The sequence below is a fragment of the Acanthochromis polyacanthus genome, chromosome 2 (genome assembly GCF_021347895.1).
Source record: "Acanthochromis polyacanthus isolate Apoly-LR-REF ecotype Palm Island chromosome 2, KAUST_Apoly_ChrSc, whole genome shotgun sequence".
In the NCBI taxonomy this organism is placed as follows: domain Eukaryota; kingdom Metazoa; phylum Chordata; class Actinopteri; family Pomacentridae; genus Acanthochromis; species Acanthochromis polyacanthus.
The window spans coordinates 20,789,537-20,809,851 of NC_067114.1; the positions used below are offsets into that span (position 1 = coordinate 20,789,537).

At 41.8% G+C, this 20,315-nt stretch overlaps 1 protein-coding gene across 1 annotated transcript; it reads left to right on the forward strand.

Moving 5' to 3' along the window:
• Positions 1-1,760: 1,760 nt before the first annotated feature.
• On the forward strand, positions 1,761-17,047 carry LOC110971683 (trans-1,2-dihydrobenzene-1,2-diol dehydrogenase-like). The gene is made up of 7 exons (XM_051938745.1): positions 1,761-1,971; positions 4,981-5,092; positions 12,653-12,816; positions 14,947-15,199; positions 15,710-15,834; positions 16,189-16,339; positions 16,549-17,047. The coding sequence occupies exons 1-7, from the start codon at positions 1,882-1,884 to the stop codon at positions 16,656-16,658; spliced, it is 1,005 nt and encodes a 334-aa protein (XP_051794705.1). The 5' UTR covers positions 1,761-1,881; the 3' UTR covers positions 16,659-17,047.
• The last annotated feature ends 3,268 nt before the right edge of the window (positions 17,048-20,315 follow it).

Consider the following 20,315-nt stretch of genomic DNA (forward strand, 5'->3'; position numbering starts at 1 on the left):
AAGCAACCTTATTTGCATTATATAATGAGTTCAGTTATATAGGTAATTTTGATTGTCTTCCCATATGTTGTAAGGATAGAATTGACCCTACCATTATTAAGTGAATTATTTTCATTATGTTCAGACCAGGTTCAGACTTACATTTACCCCTTTTCACTTGCTGAATGTGCCCAATCAAACGTGCGTTTCATTGGCTGATGACTTGATCGCCCCCCCCCCCCCCCCCCCCCCACACACACACACACACACACACACACAGCCCCGACACAAATACACAAGAAATAAACATGCCGCCTTCTCCGCCCCCTTCGAAGAGGAGGGATATTAGAAGTTTTTTTCGGCCAGCAGCAGCAGCAGACGACACTGTAAGTAATGTAAAAAGACGTCAGTGTTGTGGACGTGGGGAACACACCACTAATGATGCTACTGAAAGTCCGACCTGCATCAGAGTTAGCATAACATTAAACTGTGTGAACTTGCTAACCTGCAAAACTCGAGTAGGAAGCTGCTGAGAGATAATTGTCCTCCTGTATGTGTTTTCTACTGTTAACGTTAATTAAACTGTGAGAAATGTAGTGAACTCTGCTGGAAAATATAGAACCAGAAAAACGTGAGCAAGAAGCTGCTTAGAGAGAGAGGTCCCAGTCTGTGTTTCACAGGAAAGTGTTGACAGTCAAAAAAAAAAAAAAAAAAAAAAAAACACATGCTGCTGCTTTTCTTCTGGTTTAGAAGGAAAGAAGGCTAGAGCATGTTGTGACTTTACACTTTTGAAACCAAATACCTATTAGTGCATTTATTTATTAATTGAAATGTATTTAATTATTTTCTACATTATTTATTTAAAAATATTTTATTTGCTGCCTATGCAGACATTTTTTCAGATAATCTACATTAATCATAATCGAGGTAAAAAGTTCAATTAATCCCGATTTAGATTTTTTCCATAATTGCTCAACCCACTGATGCACTTTAGAGATGAAAATAAGGGAGAAGAAGATGAAAGAGACCAATTAAAGCAATGTATTACTCTTGTGGTGAAGGACAATGTAGGCTAACATGTAGTTCCATGTATAGGTTAAATAGTACCCCCCCCCCCCAAAAAAAAACAAAACAAAAAAAAAAACAAAACAAAACAAAACACACACACACACACACACAAAACAGCCACTGTAAATTTCCTTTATATGAAGCAAGGGGGAACTCCCCCATTTTGAAAATTACTTTCTCCCATGAAAATAACAATTTTAACTTTTTTCATTTTTAGGTAGGTAACACATCAGCAACTAAGAGAGGGAGAGAAAGAAGGGACACAGCAGAGGAAGTTTTCAAAATGTTTCTTTAGTAGTTTTTGAAAACAAAGATTTGAATCGAATGGTGTATCACCTGAACCAATACACATGAAAGTTAGTATAAGTCAATACAGATTTATTTTGCATTGATCATTTAGCTTATCAATTAATTAGGTTCATATTCGTGAGAAATGTAGCCCTGACCTCCGTTCACCCAATCTGTTTGGTCTTATTAATGTCCCGTCCCCAGCAAAAACTGTACATGCAGGTTATGCTGTTATATCGTCCCTACCAATGTTGAGACCAAACCTACGCCCTTGGTTGTTCCATATGTAAAAGCTATGAGGAGAGAAATTATGCTTATATAGGAGTGAGCGGCGTTTACCCTTTATTATGTCAATGGCGACCAATGACGTATACGTCATTGGCGACAGCCATAGGACACAGCTTTGTCATACGTCATATTTAACTGACGTCGCTTTAAAGTGACGCTCAGAGGCGAGGACGAAACTCTCCGAAGAGGAGAGGAGTGGAGGCTGTGCTGTAAGTGAATGAGATAAGGAGCCAGTGTATCAATACGTCTCTCTCCAACATGGCAACTAGGTGGGCAATCTGCGGCGCTGGGAGGATCAGCCATGACTTCACTGTGGCTCTGAAAACTCTTCCACCTGGAGAACATCAGGTATTAAAAGATCCGACTCCAACCCAAAACTTCTCGGAACCCTAGGTGTTCAAGATTAACTCGTGATCCGATCAACTGGTGATATTCAGTGAGGAAGACAGCTGTTACAACGGCAATACATAGCATAGGTGACTGTGTTGATGCCTGTTCAAAACACACAAATGTCAATAAACTGTTCCAAAATGTTCTTGTTGCAGCTTTAACATTGTTGTTATTGCTCTGTTTGGACTCACGGGTGTTCAGTCTACCAGTAAAATACTCGGTTTAATGAGGACTTCCACCTAACGGAGTGGAAATATCGCTTCGCTGCGGTAGAGCGTGACAATCTCCACCAGATTAACTGGTGACAGTCTGTGGCCTCAGTCCGACGGTCAGACAGAAACAGCGAGAGAAGTTCTAATACCGTTTTCAAAGCTTACTACGATAAACCAGTCGGACCTGAGTTGTTCTACTTTTAAACAGATTTTAAATAAAACAATGACATCATATAAACCATCTGACCGCATTATAACCAGAGGTTTCACATTCCAACCTTCAGAACGTCGATATGCTTCATCTATTTCCCCCCGTTATTCAGGGTTTATTTATTTTACTGGGGCATTGCAAGTTATAATCAACATTGTATTCTATAGAATCAATGCATTGTGACTTTATGGAACACAAAATTAAAGGTATTTTTACTTCTAAAGACCTAGAACAATAATATAGACGAGGATGTTTATTCTACAAAACCTTAACGAGCCCACCCTTGAACTATATAGCTAGCTGCTGTTTCAAACAAGATCTCACAACTCAAGACGTGAAACAATAAAATAAGAATGAATAAAAACAGACCAAATAAGATCATCTTGCTGAATTGTTCTACCATAAGTTCCATTTGCAGATTCCCTCTCAGACTAAAAACTGCCTCTTCACTGAACACCTTTACACTTATATATACTTATGACGACCAATAGCTGTGAATACCCCCCTTTTATTAGCTTTATTTGACAGGTAAATAGAGAGACGGACGGAAAAGTAGGGAGAAAACCTACAGCAGGAAGCCGTGAGCTGGAGTTGAACCCGAGCCACTGCATCGGGTTTATAGATCTCCTGTTGAGTCAGCTGAGCTAACGTCCCAGTGTATGTGATATACTGAAAGGAATCGGTGTCTTTTCTCAATAACATGTCAGTTTAGAGTAGTATGACACAACAAAGTTCTGCCGCTGGTTTGAACATGAATGTCCTGTGAATTTTGCTAAACTGCTGCATTTCAAATCCAATACGTTAAATACTGCTGGGCTGTTTAAGTAAAATTTTGACGTTTGTGTTATTTAAATAAGACAGTGCTACGGTGCTACAATGTGATCTAAACCTGCCAATACTGTATCAATATATTACTGCAACACTTCGGCATTCTGTTATCACACAGCTTGGTGAACTTCTTGTTAAATAACGTGTACATCGTGTCTTGGTCTCCTGTCTGCTGCTTTAACAGGTTTTGACAGTGATCACAGCTCCACTAGTTCCAACCGCGGTTACATAGTTTTCTTTCTTGTTGCCTGACAGCGCATGACTCTTACGATGAGAATGCGACTTATTTCCAGATATTTTTGTCAGGACCAAAATGAATAAAACAGCAGAAATCTCATTTTTAGGAGCGAAGTTGTTCTATTGTTTATTTCCTGGTTAGTCGGTAAGGGGTCCTGAAAAGCCACGCCTACGAAACGTCTGTCTCAGAAACGCTGAAATCACCAGTTGATCGGATCACCAGTTAATCTTGAACACCTGACTGCGTCTCTGCTGTTTCTGCGGCTCATAAGTTCTGTTACATCCTACCTCTAAATTTTTTTGATAGACTGTTGTAGAAGAGCAACATTTTAGCGTCTTAGTAACCTTTTTTATTGCCAAATTAAAATACAAACATTTAGGCGCCATTGACATTAGAATCACAAGAGTCAAGTCATTGACAGCCAAAAAAGGAGATAATGATAATAATAATATCAAATTAAAATAAAACAGAACAAAAAATGAACCGCAACTGGGATATTATACTAAGTTAAATTTCGAGAGAAAATCTTCAAGAGAATATGCTTGTTTTTGTTCAATTAGTTTCAAAGATTTGGCAAAAATGTTGAGCTCATTCGTTTGATTTTTTTTTTTTAATCTGTGTTTATAAATAAAATGTTTGCACAAGATTAATACATTGTTTCCACCATTAGCTGTCTTTTTATCTTTCATATTAATCCCAAATTTAATTTCTTAACTGTTAAAACAGGTATCTGTATCTCCTTGGAGTGAAGCCAAGACTTAAAGTTTTGCCTAAAACCTTGAATTATATGACAAGAAAAAAAAAGATGCCCCAAATCTTCACTTTCAGTGTCACAAAACACACAATCGCCAGTATCCATTTTAAACTTATGTTTATGAAATTCTTTTGTGGGGTAAATATCATTTAGGATTTAAAATGAATTTCTTTTGCCTTAAACGGAATTGGGAAAGAGAGGTATTTTCTTCTTATCTATTTCTTCTTTTTGATATCTCTTAGAATATAATTTCTTCTTACTGGATTAGGAAAACAGGTATTCAGCACAGAATATCTTAAACATTTGTTGTTAAATTTGGGAGAACAAAAATCTTTACCATCTATTAAAAGTTGTTTCAACTTCTTAGCAACCTTTTTAGCTGCACGACACAGTAGCAGCAACATTTGGACATTAAGATTTGTTACACTGAGCAAAAAACAAACCACCTGAGAATTCAATTGTATTGCTTTGCAGTGCAGTTAGAGGACAAAGTGCAGCACTTCAGGCTGAAGTTAGTTTTTTTTTTAATGTGTGACCTTTTGCTGTCACTGACGAAACTAGTCAGTAAACAATCATTAACTGGATTATGCACAAACTTTCCATCTAGTTGGGAGGAAAGTTATTCATGAACCTTTGAGAATAAAATAGACTGCGGAAAATGTGATTGTAATGAGCCTCTCAGCCGGGCAGTAGAGGAGTAACTTATCTGTGTTTGTATTCACAGGTTGTGGCCGTGGCAGCTCGCAAGTTGGAGGGTGCACAGGAGTTTGCCAAAAAGCACAGCATCTCCCGAGCATATGGCAGCTATGAGGAGCTGGCCAGAGACCCAGACATAGGTCAGTTTTTGTCTGTTTGTAGGTTTAGTTTGCTTCGTTGATGTTTTTAGTGTCAGGTGTTTGCTGCAGTGTTTAGGACTCTTCAGTCAACTTTGCAACATAGCGTATCTCCAACCTTCTGCTCGATATCTACTAACTTACATAAAACAGTTTGGCATACCAAGGTCATACGAATAGGAGCCTCTGCCAAAGGTTTCCACTTCACCCTCACTACATGTTTTTTTTTTATTTTTTTACTTGTTTTGGCCAGCAGCCTTCCCTGCCATTGTATCCAACTCACCACCTGGCGGTGATCAGTTGACAGCTCTGCTTCTCTCTTCACCATAGTCTCCAAGGCATACGGTCATAGGTCTGATGACATGACTACAAAGTGGATCATTGACCTTTGCCATAATGTGTTCTGGTACCAAGTACACTTCTGATCCACCTTGTGTTTTAATACGGTATTTGCTCTGACCAATTCTTGAGTAGCACAAAAGCCTAACTACAGAACACCGTTCAGGTTAACACCAGCCAGGCCATTCCAACCAGTCCCCACCCTCCAGGGCTCTCCATCATTTTCCATGTGAGCACTGAAGTCTCGCTGGAGAACTATGGAGTCCCCAGATAGAACCCCTGGCAGGACAGCACCCAGAGACTTCAAGCAGGACTAGGTACTACAAACTGCTGCTCTGTGCATAAACACAAACAGAAGTCAGAGTTTTTCTCTCTGCGACACGGAGTCACAGACAGGTGACCCTTTCGTTCTCTGGGCAGAACTCCAACAAAGTGGTGCTTAGCCGGGGGCTTGTGAGTATCCCTACACCTCATTAACCCCTCTGTCTTTGGGCGACTCCTCAAAAGGAGAGAGTCCAACCCCTCTTTAAGAATCTGGTTTTAGAAATGTTTCTGTGCAATCAGGTAAGCTGAACTGTATCCAGTCAGTCCAGCTTCGCTTGCCGGACCAGCTCAGGTTCCTTCCCTGCCGGTGTGGTGAGGTGACGTTCCACGACCCCACAACTAGTCTAAGCCAGGAGGGAGTGAGTGGTGACCCCATATTGTTCGTTTGGGCTGAGCCTGACCGAGTGCCACGGGAAAAGGCTCGGCCACCAGACGTTCGCTGGCAAGCTCCAATCCCGGGGGAACCCAGTCTCCCTTCCCCGTGGGAGATGGCACTTTCACTTTTTAGCCAGCTCTGTCCTGGGCTGTCCCCTTGATCCTGTGGAGGTGGAAAAGAGAGACAGGAGGATGATGACAAAACTGTTGTCTATCATGAAGGACACCTCCCACCCCCTGCAGGAAACCATAATTTCACTGGGCAACTCCTTCAGTGACAATCTGCTTCACCTGCGGTGTTTATAGAAGACATATCAAATCAAATCAAACTTTATTTTTATATAGCACTTTTCATACAAAAAAAGCAGCGCAAAGTGCTGTACAACATTTAAAAACATTAAAAATAAGAATACCCATCCCGCCCTCCCTCCATATGGGCACACAACTGCACACAACTGCACACACACACACACACACACACTTACCACTGGCTGTAGGAAGACATGGCGTGGGACTGACGACTGTGGAAAACGCCTCCATTGGGGCTGTCCACACTGGGAGGAGCTCTAGGTCATGCCCGCCGGAGGCGCCGGCACCCAGTCTCCCCGACCACGACAGACATAGGGACCCCACACCGAGGTAGGGAGCCCCCCAACTAGCCGAGCCGAGGAGACCCGAGGACAACACCCCCAGCAGCAGACCAGACACAGCTCCCAGTGTGGAGGACCCCCCTGAGGAAACACTGGAGTTGAAAGAAATAGAATAAACAAATAAATAATGTAGTAATAACTAAATAATGGGAAGTAAAAACCGTAAAATACATAAGATGATAAATAAGGAATGATAAGAACATCAGAATATAAGAAGGCTTAAAAGATCAGTTAAAAGCCTGATTAAAAAGGTAAGTCTTTAACCTTCCTTTAAAAACATCGACAGTCTCTGCAGTCCTGAGGTTCTCCGGCAGGCTATTCCAGAGGCGGGGGCCATAATGGCTAAATGCCCCCTCGCCGTGTGTTCGAGTTCTGGCTTGTGGTATAATTAAGAGTCCGCTGCCAGAGGACCTCAGGGTCTGCGAGGGTTGGTATGTTAAAAGGAGATCGGACAAATAAGAAGGCGCAAGGCCATTAAGACATTTAAAAACTAATAAAAGGACCTTAAAATCGACCCTGAAACGGACGGGGAGCCAATGCAGCGACTTTAAAACTGGTGTAATATGCTCCCGCCCCCTGGTCCTTGTCAGCACGCGTGCGACTGAGTTTTGTAAAAGCTGAAGATTAAAAGTACTCTTTTTGGGAAGACCAGAGAGCAGGGCATTACAATAGTCTAAACGAGAAGAGATAAAAGCATGCATTAGCACCTCCATGCTGGCCTGAGAGAGAAATGGGCGGACTCTGGCTATATTCTTAAGATGATAAAAACCTATCTTTGTTATGTTTTTAATATATGGGATAAAATTCAGCTCAGAGTTAAAAATAACGCCCAGGTTTTTTACAAATTCTGCTGGTTTAAAATCTTGTAATTTAGGTTAAAGTTTCTCTCTCTGAACTTCAGGACCTATAACTAAAACCTCAGTTTTGTCCTGGTTGAGCTGTAGGAAGTTCGCTGCCATCCATGACTTAATGTCTAAAATACACTTTAAAAGAGTATCAATTGGCCCTGTGTCATCAGGAGACACGGCAATGTACAGCTGTGTATCATCAGCGTAGCTATGGAAACTGATGCCGTGTCTCCTGATGACGTCCCCAAGAGGAAGCATATAAAGATTAAAAAGAATGGGACCTAGAATTGACCCTTGGGGAACCCCACACCTAATTTCATGGGTTCCTGAGGAACACGTATCCATACTTACATAAAAACATCGGTCTGTAAGATAAGAGTTGAACCAGTTAAGCACAGTACCAGAGAGGCCAATCAGGTGTCTGAGTCTGTTTAATAAGATATGATGGTCTACTGTATCAAAAGCGGCGCTTAGATCCAGTAGAACCAACACTGTTAGTTTTTTATTATCTAAATTCCACCTGATATCATTTAAAATCTTTAAAAGTGCTGTCTCTGTACTGTGGTTCATCCTAAAACCAGACTGATGTGTTTCTAAAATGTTAATTCTGTTTAAAAAGTCACTGACTTGGTTAAGAACCAGTTTTTCTAAAATTTTACTTAAAAACGGTAAGTTGGACACAGGACGATAGTTATTAAGAACATTAGGGTCTAGACTGCTCTTATTCAGGAGGGGCCTCACCACCGCCGTTTTAAAGGCAGTGGGAAATGAAACCTGTCTGAAGAGAGCAGTTCGTTATGTTTAAAAATTGTTCCTCAAAGAATCCATAAAATGATTTTAAGAGTGGTGTGGGAATAGGATCTAAAAGGCAGGTTGTTGGGTTTACTTGGGAGAAAACTCGACCAAGTGTCCTTGCATCAACCAGGGCAAAACTCTCCAGGGTTTCCTCAGGCAAGGACAGCAGATCAGATGTGTTAACAGGTAAAATTGGAGGGATAAAAGGCTGGATCTGATGTCCTTGATCTTGGTTCTGAAGTGGTCTGCAAAGTTCTCACAAAGAGTGTCTGATGGTGTCTTAAAAGCTTTATTAAAATTAGTGCCTGCTAAAACATTGAAAGTGGAGAAGAGGAACTGGGGGTTGTTTTTATGCTCTGCGATGAGTTGTGAGAAATGAGAAGTTCTTTCCTGTTTGACTGCATTATTGTAGCTTTTGAGTTGTTGACGCAAGATGTCATAATGAACTGTTAGTTTTGATTTCCTCCATCTCCTTTCAGCACTCCTGCAGTTTCTTTTTAAGTGATTGATTTTATCATTTTTCTCCATGGGGGTATTGGTTTCTTTCTGATTGTTTTTGTTAAAAGTGGAGCCACTGAGTCCAGGGTTGACTTCAGTCTGTTGTTAAAATTGTCAACAATAAAATCACACAGTGCAGGCAGAATTTCGGCAGGAGTGCTCTGTAAAATCTCAATAAAATTTGCAGCCACTTCAGGAGTTAGATAACGTTTCCTCACTGTTCTCACCGGGGCCTCCTGCTGGTTAAAACTGGTGATATTAAAAAACACACAGTAATGGTCAGACACAGCCAGGTCAACAACAGAGGACACACCAATGGACAAGCCATGGGTTATAACCAGGTCCAGGGTGTGTCCTCTGTTGTGAGTCGGCTGTGTGACATGCTGTGTAAAATCAAGGCAGTTTAAAAGATTTAAAAAGTCTCTGGACATTGAGTCCGAGATGTTGTCAATGTGTAGATTAAAATCACCAGTTGTTAAAATTCTGTTGTATTTGGTGTGAATGATTGACGAGAGTTCTGAGAATTGACTGATAAAAAGGCTGGAGTGATGGGGTGGTCTGTAAACTGTTAGACAGAGGATCTGGGTGCTGCTAAAAACAAAAGCATGATGCTCGAAAGATGCATAGCTGTTAAAAAATACTTCAGTTGGGGTGAGATCATTTTTAGTAATGGAGGCTGTTCCTCCTCCTCTTCTACCCTGTCTGATGGAGAATAAAAAATTAAAATTCGGTGGAGAAGCCTCGGTGAGAACGACAGGTGCGTCAGTGCCAAGCCATGTCTCTGTCAGGAGAAGACTGTCCAATTTATTATCTAAAATCAAATCATTTGTGATAAAAGATTTGTTTAAAAGAGAGTGCACGTTCAGTACGGCGATGTTGATGCTCATACTAAACGTGCGCTCCTCCTGGCGTTTTACAGGAAGCAGGGTTCTTGGTCTAAAAACAGTCCGGGTTCTGTTGGGTCTGTTAAAAACAACAGTTTGGATGTTATGGGTGATGTAGTCCGGTGTTTTTGAGGGCAGAGGGTGAATGAGTGAAGTGTGCGGTGAGTGGGCGTGGCTTATTGCCAGTCAGTCAGCTGGAGATGATTGGACCACATGGTGTATGTTATCTGTTAAAACGGTGCTGCCCAGTGTGCTCGGATGCAGTCCGTCGTAACGATAAAACGCAGGGCGGTTCCAGAAGAGATTAAAATTGTCAATAAAATTCAGGTTGTGGGCTGTGCAGGTGTGCCGGAGCCAGACGCTCAAACTGAGGAGTCTAGAGAAGCGCTCGGCACCGCAAGACAGAGTCGGTATGGGCCCGCTGATAAACACTGTCTTACCACAGCTTTTCAGAAGGATGAAGAGGTCCGTAGAATCCCTTTTCGTCAGTTCAGACTGCCGCCGGGTTGTGTCGTTTGTTCCAACGTGGATAATCACACGACATATGGAGACAGCGGTGGACTGTAGCAGCTCAGGGAGTTTGTTCAGTACGAAGGCAACGGTGGCACCGGGGAAACACTGCGTGGTGGCGTTGAAGAAACGGACGTTTCTGACAATGCTGTCGCCGATAATGAGTGTCGTGGGGCTGAACAGAGGACGAGGCAACAGGTCTGGAGCTGGGGAACACTTCGCTGACATCTCCGGGCGGCGAGCAGGTAGAGAAGCCGGAGCTGAAACTGAAGGTCCATTTGAGGCGCCGGTCTGGTTGAGCGAGCCACCATTGCGCCTATCCTGCAGCCCATAGCCAGACGAGGCTTCGGGTGAGGGAGCCTTCTGTAGAGCGCCCGAACACAGAGAGGGTTGTAGACCCTCGCAAACATGCTTCTGCTTGGAACTGTGCGGCTCCGGGGATGGATGTAAATCCGAGATGCATCCTTTACCAGTGACAGCAGATCCCACTACCCCCAGATTGTCGAAACCTCCGGAGCTCCTCCGCAAGACAGCCTGTTTTAGCAGCCTGCGGCAGGCGGAGGAGGGCTTTGCCGCTGGTCGCTGAGGGGCATGCTCGATCAATGGAGGAAAATCCTTTCTGCTCAGGATATCAAACCTGTTGGTCAGCGGGATGGCCGGAGGCGATGAGGGAGGGGATGGAGGCACAGCATGGTGTTTGTCCCTGCAGGCAACGGACCAGAGCTCCGGCTGACACGGAGTGGAGCTGACCGGAGCCTCCACTTTTCCACCGGCATACACCTGAGCCACCGCAGGTACAGGGGAGGAAACGGGCCCCGCCGTTGTCCTAGGCTTCGCTCCCAGGCGAAGCCACGGATCCTCCGGCAGGGTTGAGGCCAAGGGCGTCAGTTTGTTTTTAAAAGTGGGGGGATGGAGACCACAGCACTTTGAGAAAATGTCGAAGAACGGCGACAAAATGCCACAAGCTGGGCTCGAGCTCACAACCACCGCACCAAAGGCGGAGGCTCACCCTGTTGAGCTATCGGTACATGCGGGTAGAGGGGTCTGTGGGCCGCTATAGTACTAATTATCCTGGGCCGAAATTTTGCCCCTGCACGCCTCTGGTCGGAGCTTCCACTTGCCACAGGCGCAAATTTAGCATCTGCGCGTTTTTTTTTGTTGTTTTTTTTAACCTCACGAAGGTGTGCTGCGTGTCTGTGCAACTCTCAGCCGAGTGCGGATGGTGCGTTCAGGAGCGTCGGAATTTTCTATACTACTGAAAATAACTGGGTTTACAATGGCTTACATGTGAAGAATTTGAATGTGTTGGAGACAAAATGACCCCTGACAAAAAGTGGGGGGGACACGTCCCCACCGTCCCCCCCTAAACTGACGCCTATGGTTGAGGCAGCCTCGGGTTCTGGGGCCCCATTGATAGTAGAGCCGGACCATGGAACGGTGAGATCGGCAACCGTCCCTGGAGCTGCTGGAGCGGGGCTACAAGAGAGACCGGCCATGTTGGTGAATCCGTGACTGGAGGCCCTCATGTCGGCGAGGTACTTTGCCTGGGTCGTAGCAACGGCAGAAAACTCCATAATAAGATTATCTTTCTCAAAGACCTCTGCTCTCAGCGATGCGATGCTTTTCTTCAGCTTCGAGATGGTAAGTGAGCATGAGCAGGAAACACAGTCAGATTTGCTGTCAGCCATGTCAGCCATGGTCGCCATCTTTTCCGAGTCAGACCAGAGGAGGGGCCTCGCAGGTCCTTCCTTCCTGCTGCAGTCAGACTGTACGATCAAGCCTGCTCCCATCAGTTTCAGCTCACCCACTAACTGTGCAATAAAAATATATATAAGAACACTGCAGTTTCACAGAAACTTTTCTGTAAACATTTATATTTTTTCTAGAAGGAGAAAATGATTATATTTGTGTACTGTGTGCATTGTGTGATGCGCTTTTTCTTTTATTGCATTATTTCTTGTATTTGCTGCTGTAACATCAAAGATTTCCCCACTGTGGGATCTAAAAAACTGTCTGTCTATCTGTCTGTCTGTCTGTCTGTCTGTCTGTAAGTAATTAAAATTCAACTCCACCTCAACTGGCTACAGCAGTAAAATCACACTTTTACCTAAATCATGAGTAGTAATAGTCTCATGATACTAGTTTGAAGGTCACAATTTAACTTTTATGCACTGAGTAATTTTACATTCAATAAGTTCAGTACAGTTTTATTCTAATGCTTACATACTTTTCCTCAAGTAGCATTTCCAATACAGCGCTTTTACTTTTATCAAAGCAGTGTGGTATTAGTAATTTCACTTGAGTAAAAGGTGGTAATGCTTCCTCTACTACTATGTGCAGATGTGGTGTACGTTGGAGTTATCCACCCCTACCATCACGGCGCCTGTCTGCTCTTTACAAATGCCAAGAAGAACGTGCTGTGTGAGAAACCACTGGCCATGAACCGTAGGGAGGTTCAGGAGATTCTGGCCTCTGCAAAGAAGAATGATGTGTTCCTCATGGAGGTACAGATGGAGCAGACCAGAAAAAGGAAAAAAACAAAGCTCTACTCTCCACGGCTTTAGTTTTGTCTTTTTTACTTGTCACCAGCAAAATCAGTTTGGGTTCAGGATAATGGACTATAAGTATCCTTTTCATACAATTATTGCTGTCACAAAGTATTACCAGCCATTACGTTCATACTCCATTTATGCAAACATCAGTTCTCTATATCTATTTTTTTAAGTTGTCTTGAAACTCATTCAAAATTTAGAAGGGTTAAAGAGTTACTCAGAGGTCCTTAAATACAAAAGTATCCTCTTCAAAAAATATCTGCCATAAAAAATATGATACAGTATTGTTGTTTTCAGCTTTTACTAAAGTGCTGAGTGGTAAATTTGTTCTTTTTTTAAATTTGATAATCACAGCCTGGAATATGTCAATTATTAGCATGTTTTTTTGTGCAGTTTCAAATTTTTAACAGGAACTCACACTTTGGACCTAAAGGATAAAAATGTCCTCATCAGAAAACAGTCATGTTATTTTCCACTTTTACAGAATCAAATTTTTGAACATGCATCAGTTGTGATTATAACTATCATTTTTTTAATTATTATTTTTAACCCCTAAATCAGGGGTCGGCAAGTAGATGTGGCTTCGGGCCAAAATGTTTGTAAACAATCGAACAGCTGGCCAACCTGCAGGGGGGTGCGCTCTGATTTCGCTAGTGGGGGGATTAATACATCTGTAATCACAATTGTGATCACAGATGTATTAAAAATGACTCCCGAGACACACATGTTTTGCACACACTGTTGCTCAGTGAAATCTGGCTGGTACAACCGTGTCCGACCAGTAGCGCAAACGCGGAAATGCCCGGCAGCAGCCGACCACGCGAGTTTCGTGTTGCGGTGACGGAGTGGCTTGGCTCCGTGCCAAATCAAATTTTCAAAATCATCTGGCGGGCCAGATATTCCTGACGGGCCAGTTTTGGCCCGCGGGCCGCCAGTTGCCGACCGCTGTCCTAAATGGTCATTCATTTAGGGAGAGATTGTGTTGTTTTTTTAATACCAAAAATAAACCCACACACCCACAAAAATGATTTAGTTTCCATATAATTATTAGTAATTGGAATTTAGTTGGTAAGGGTGGGAAAGAGAGAGAGAGAGAGAGACAGGGGGCAGAATTTTTGATCTATAGATTGTTGTGGAAAAAAATATATAGTTCAGCCATGATCGATCGATGTATGAATAATAACTCGATGTATGAATAATAACTCTGAGGAGTCCAGAAGTGCGTTTGTCCGTTTATTGATGCGTCAAAAAGAGACAGGCAGATTGCAGCAAAGTGGAACTGCAAGTGTGCCTAAAAAGGAGAAACACTCTATTCTTATAGGTTCAGTTGTACATACACACCCATAGAGAGTTCATTATCTGCCTGGTTGCAAACGTTTTTTCCTAAAACATTGCAAATTTCAGAATGTAGAAATGGTCACCTCACTCGCCCCCCTTAGGTAGAAACTTCCTGTGGTTTATCAACCGTCACAAAACCAGAAGTGTAAGCATAAAATGGGGAAGGATGAGCGTTAAGTGATACCAAGAGCTGGATTCAGTGGATGGTGACATTTACCATCTGAGGAACAAACACAGACAGAGCATCTTGGCTAGGTCACAGAAAGTTCAGCAGTATCAAAGGTTTAACTGTACTTGTCACGTAGCAAAAGGCATAGGAATCTTATTTCCTCATTTATAGATGTCAAGCAGTAAGAAAATATGTGTATTTTAAAATATCAAAGCAGCTTTGAATAATAAGGCTTCAAATAATAAAATTTCCATTACAAGATCTACTTTCTATATCTCTAAATCTACATGTAAACGTTCATGTGCACACACAAACACACATTTTTGAATACACGCTACACTCTGACATCCCTACCGACATGCCCAAACCATTTTAGTTGTATAAATCTATTACATTGGTGTGCGCAATGATTTAACATGGCCAAAAAAATTAAACTTAAAATGACAAAACTTACTATATATGTCAGCATGAAGATTAAGCTTATTTTCAACTTGCTCACCTTAAATCACTACATTACACAAAACCAAGCACCTAGAATGTTACAGTGAAACGCCTCTGTTCCTTTTTTGCTGCAGGCTGTCTGGACTCGCTTTTTCCCAGCCTCTGTGGAGATCAGACGGCTGCTGGCCCAGGGGGAGTTGGGCGATGTGAAGATGGTCAGAACTGAGTTCGGTTTGCCATTGATGCACATACCGAGATTGTCGCAGAAGGAGCTGGGTGGAGGAACAACACTTGATCTTGGGATTTACTGCCTGCAGTTCATTAGCATGGTGTACAACGGAGAGAAGCCAGAGAGCATCCAAGCCACTGCTGTATGCCGGGAGACAGGTAATAAATAATAGGCCAGCAATGTAGTAAGTCTCATTAATATCATGTCTGACACCCTGGCACTTAATTTACATTTAGGGAAGACTGCTTACACAATAATATGTGGACAGTAGAGCTCATGTTGTCCTCTTGCAATGATTCAAATAGTGGACTTATTCTGGGTTTGTTTATGTGGCATGCTTAACCCAAAACACTTCATCCACATTGTATCAGTCCTAAGGTCAAATTTTAAAGCTGCTGTAATTCCTGAGTTATCCTCCTCATCACTGTTTTTTTTTAATGCATCATACACATAAGTTGACACTGACTGAGATCTTAGTTAAACCATGGCAGTCTTCTTGTCAAGTTCTGATATGACTTGATCTCTTATCTCTGTCACATTTATGTGTTAACTGGGACAACGAAGGTTAAACTTTAACAGCCATTTATGTTGCACTGTTTTAAACTATGCCACTAAATTCACGTTGTTTTTGTTTTCACACCTCTGCATTGTATATTTCTATGTTGTAGGAGTGGATGAAACTGTGGTTGTTGCTCTGAAGTACTCCGACAACAGACTGGCAGTGTTGACTTCCTCCTTGGCTATGACGCTGCCCAATAGTGCCATCATTGTGGGGACAAAAGGCTCAATTCAAGTAGGTCGTCATAGTAGGGCTGCAAATCCAAATCCAAATTACATAGTCTGAAAAACAAGATCAGTTTCTGCTATTTATGCTTTAAACTACACTATGGCTTTTGGTGGAGCTCATTTTTTTCACTTTGTCATGGCCAGAAATGACCGATATAACATTCATAAAACAGATTTTATTTAGAATATGAATAATGTGAAAATGGATTTTCCCCCTGGCTCCCCTTGGCTCACACTGTGCATTCATATGTTCAATATATAATGATTTGCATGTGAACAAGGCTCATTTGTGAAGCAAAGCACATGTTGATGATATCCATTTTTTATACATATATATTCTCTATTGTTGTGCACATTTTAGATCCCTGACCATGTGTGGTGCCCCACAGTGCTAGATGTGAATGGGAAGGTGACTGAGTACCCGCTGCCTGAACCCTACTTGCCCATCAACTGCATCAAAAGTACAGGGATGCGTTATGAAGCAGAGGAGGTTCGACAGTGTTTGCTCAAAGGTACAGTGACATTCTGCCTATTTTAGTCCGTTTCCATTTTACTTTTATAATATTTTAACAAACTCTTGGTGCTTTCAGAATTGTCAGACATGCAGTGTTGTGTGTTATACACTTGTTGAACACAAGGTGGCATCAGAAACACTTAAATGTTAGTGGCCTTTAAGTGTCTTTGTACCACCAGACTTATCAGTATGTGTTTTTCCATGTAGGTCTGAAGGAGAGTTCAGTTATGTCCCATTCTGACTCTATGCTGCTGGCTGAGTTGGAGGATGAGATCCGCAGGCAGGTGGGAGTGGTGTACAGCCAGGACTCCAAGTAAATGTTCAACATAACTGTGATAGAAGAGAACCAGTTTATAAAAAATAATTTGCTCTTGCTGTTCCAGTAGGACTTGATGTATGAATACACCACAGCTAGAAACATATATTGTGATCATAAATCTTTGAGCAAATTTGTCTGTTTCTGGTTGCCTGACCTTTCAATATAGTTAATGTGTTCTGATGAAGAGACTTAACATACTGTATGCAAAACACTTTTATTTTATTTATTTTTTTAGTAAAAATAATTACAAATAATCCATGTAGAAAAAAATCATGTTGATGCACTGAGTTTGTAATTCATGAATTTAGTAGTTTAAGTCTAGCAATGCATTCAAACACTAAAACCTTTGATCAAGTATGAAATAAATTGTCAACAAATTTACAAAGACTTAAGTCTCTCCAGAATTTTTTCACCGAAACCCCCGACTCCCTGTAAAGTTACTGTAGTAACACCCATAAACTTTGGCTTTTTTTAATCAAACAAAGCATTTGCAAGGCAGAGTTTAAATAAGTGTTTATCTGTTTTATTGATGGAACTCCAGTCACCTAGGACAGCTCAGTACACCAGCCTATCTATCATATTTGCTCCAACATATGACAACACAAAGACAGTAACTAGCTCAAACACTTCTGGAGTGGACATCCAAAACTAATGTTTGTTTTTATAGTCAGACAAAATATAAGTAACGTTGGATGTCCTAAAACTAAAGTTTGCCATTCACAAAGGGTCCGTCCATCTCAGGTCATCAGACGCTTTTTGCACGACCATCTTTGATTTGCTTTATGCTTTTTTCTATCATAAACTATAAATATCTAAAACGGTATTTCTGAAATTGATAGATCAAATGCTTTCCAAAAAGATATTTTAAAAAACCCATCTGACCCACTTCTGGCACTACTTTCTTACACGTTGAAATTTCAAAATATGTTTGAACCCCTATATGTCAGGAACTATTAGAGCTAAAAGACTTCAACTTTTTACTGTTATTTATTTTTTATGTAGTTGATTCAGAATTTACAATATTAGACAAGTAGATGGAATAATCTCTAATTTTGTTTTAGTTGAAACATGAAAAAAACATGACGCCATTAATAAAAGTCCCATCTTTGACTGCATTTTAACAAAAAAAATGGTAATGCACAAGTCAACTAGGTATATTTTCTGAACCACATATAGTTGTATGTTACAAAGCATATAATACAAAACAAACGTGGAAATTGTTTTTAATGTCAAATACTTAAAAATCAAGTTATTTTTGCTGAACTTGCTTAACTGATTGAGCGAATATGTCAAGTTGGACCATAAAAACAAAAATATTATATAGATAACCTAATCCCAGTAGACCAGATTTCTGGAATTTTACAGTGGCTTGCATCACCGTTAACTGAGAGGCCACTGCGCAAAAAGAAAGTCCTTCCTCAAGAGACACTACTTTAAGGCTTGACTAAAGCTTCCAGCTGATCCCATGGACAAAGGAAAGGTCTTCTGGAGGAAAGTTCTGTGGTCAGATGAAACAAAAATTGAGCCGGAAATAAGGTGAGTCCTTTCAAGTCCAAGAACACCGTACTGTCAAGCATGGTGGCGGTAGTATTATGGTCTGAGGCTGTTCTGCTGCCACTGGAACTGATGCTTTACACAAAGAAAATGGAGTAATGGAGGAGGAAGATTAGTTGAACTACACCAATGACAGTGACCATGTACTATATTCTAGACATATATATTCTACAGTCATGAGTAAAGTGAAATATTTCGAGTCTTTTTTTGTTGCTGCATCAATGTGGCAATGTGACTGAAGCGATCAGCCTGTGGCACTGCTGAGGTGTAATTGAAGCTCAGATTGCTATGATAGCAGTCTTCAGCTCATCTGTATTTTTGGGCCAAGTGTTTCTCTTATTCCCCATTATTGGGTTCTATGGGGTTCAGTTCAGGAGTTGCCTGGCCAACAAAAAACTCTGGGAAGGTCTTAATTGTTGCTGGAAAAGGAGATCAGCCTCTCCATAATGCTTGTAACTAGATGCAATCATGAAGTGCTCTAAAATCTTATGGTAGCCGGCTGCATTTTGGCTCGGTGAAACGCATCTAATGCCAACAGTTGACATGGCTGCCCTCCAGTTAATCACAGACTGCAAAAACTTCACACTGCACTTCAAACACCTTGGACTCTATGCTTCTTCACTCTTCCTCCAGGCACTGAGACATTGATTTGCAACTGAAATGCAAAATCTGCTTTTTTTCAGAAAAGAGTACTTTGGACCGCTGAGCAACAGACAAGTTGTTTTTCTCTTTACTCCAGGTAAGATTTTCTGACATTGTCTCTGGTTCTGGAGTATCTTGATATTAGGAATGCGACACCTGAAGCTCCTTTGAAGACGTCTGTTCTTGATGGCTCTTCAACATTTTAGAAACATTGTTAGTGGCCCAGCATCTATGTCAATTTTCCTGGCAGAAACATCATCAATATACATTTTCCTGATTGTAGTATCAGTGCCCAGTGGGAACACCACCTGCAGGGCTGGACACTGGGATTGGGTGTGATGCTGTTCAAGCAGGAGGATGATGTAGACTGGTTTGGGGATGTGGAACATAGCCTCACTGCCAGGAAAGGAACCTGAGCTGGTGCAGGAGGCCGAGCAGTAGCTACTGCCTGTAAGTTGGGCTACCTCAACCTACAGCAGAAGTTACATCACCCGTGATCTAGAGAGTGTTTGGACGCTCTGCTTTTCCAAAGTTGCTGAGGCTTTTGAGGTGTCAGACAGGTGTGGGGATACTCACAAGCCCCTGGTTTTGCACCACTATATTGGCATTCTCCCACAAGAATAAGTCTCCTCACTGCAACTGTGTGTCGCGAAAAGGGAAAACTGACTGCTAGCTCTGCTTATACACTTGGACAGCAGTTTGGAGTATCTAGTCTTCTTGCAATCTCCAGATCGTGTCTGGAGCCAAGTGGTATTCTGTTATTGGAATTCTGAGCTAGTTGTTGATTGGCCAAATCGAACACCATGTTGGAGCATAGTGTAGCTCATAAGTGTACTTGGTATCTGAGCACCTGAGGCAAAGGGTTAATGATTGACTTTGTAATCATGTCATCAGACCTGTGTCTATATGTCTCAGACACTCCCATGAAGAGAGGAGCAGAGGATGTAACTGATCACCACCTGCTGATAAGTTGGATTTGATGACAAGGAAGGCTGCCAGACAGACTTGGTTAATGTGTAGTGAGAGTGACTGAGAATGTGCGGTGGAGGCCCGTGTCAATATGGTCTTCAACTTCCACCTCTGGGAAAATTTCTCCAGCATTCCAGTTGAGCTCCAGCTGGGAGGAAACCCTGGGGTAAACCCAGAACCAGCTGAACCTTTGCTTTACACAGTCCACACTTTAGAAATGTTACAAGAAATAAAATTTTAAAAATGCAAGGTCAAACAGTCAAAATAAAATGTGTCGCCACCCTTTGGCAGAGACCAGTCAATGCTGATATGAACCCATAGACTGCAGTCTATGTATCAACCCAGTTTCAGTCCATTAACGGCAATGAGGTGGGGGATCTGTAATGCAGGGATGATCAGTCACTTCACTGTGCCTCTGAAGACCATCAGTAAGTAGTGTGCTTTTCTGCACACAAATCATATAAGAAGTACATTAAAAAAAGTAATTTCT

Coding starts and splice junctions, on each gene's coding strand:
- LOC110971683 (XM_051938745.1), top strand. CDS start 1,882: ATGGCAACTAGGTGGGCAATCTGCGGCGCTGGGAGGATCAGCCATGAC. Junction 1,972..4,980: donor TTCCACCTGGAGAACATCAG/GTATTAAAAGAT, acceptor TTGTATTCACAG/GTTGTGGCCGTGGCAGCTCG. Junction 15,835..16,188: donor GGACAAAAGGCTCAATTCAA/GTAGGTCGTCAT, acceptor TGCACATTTTAG/ATCCCTGACCATGTGTGGTG.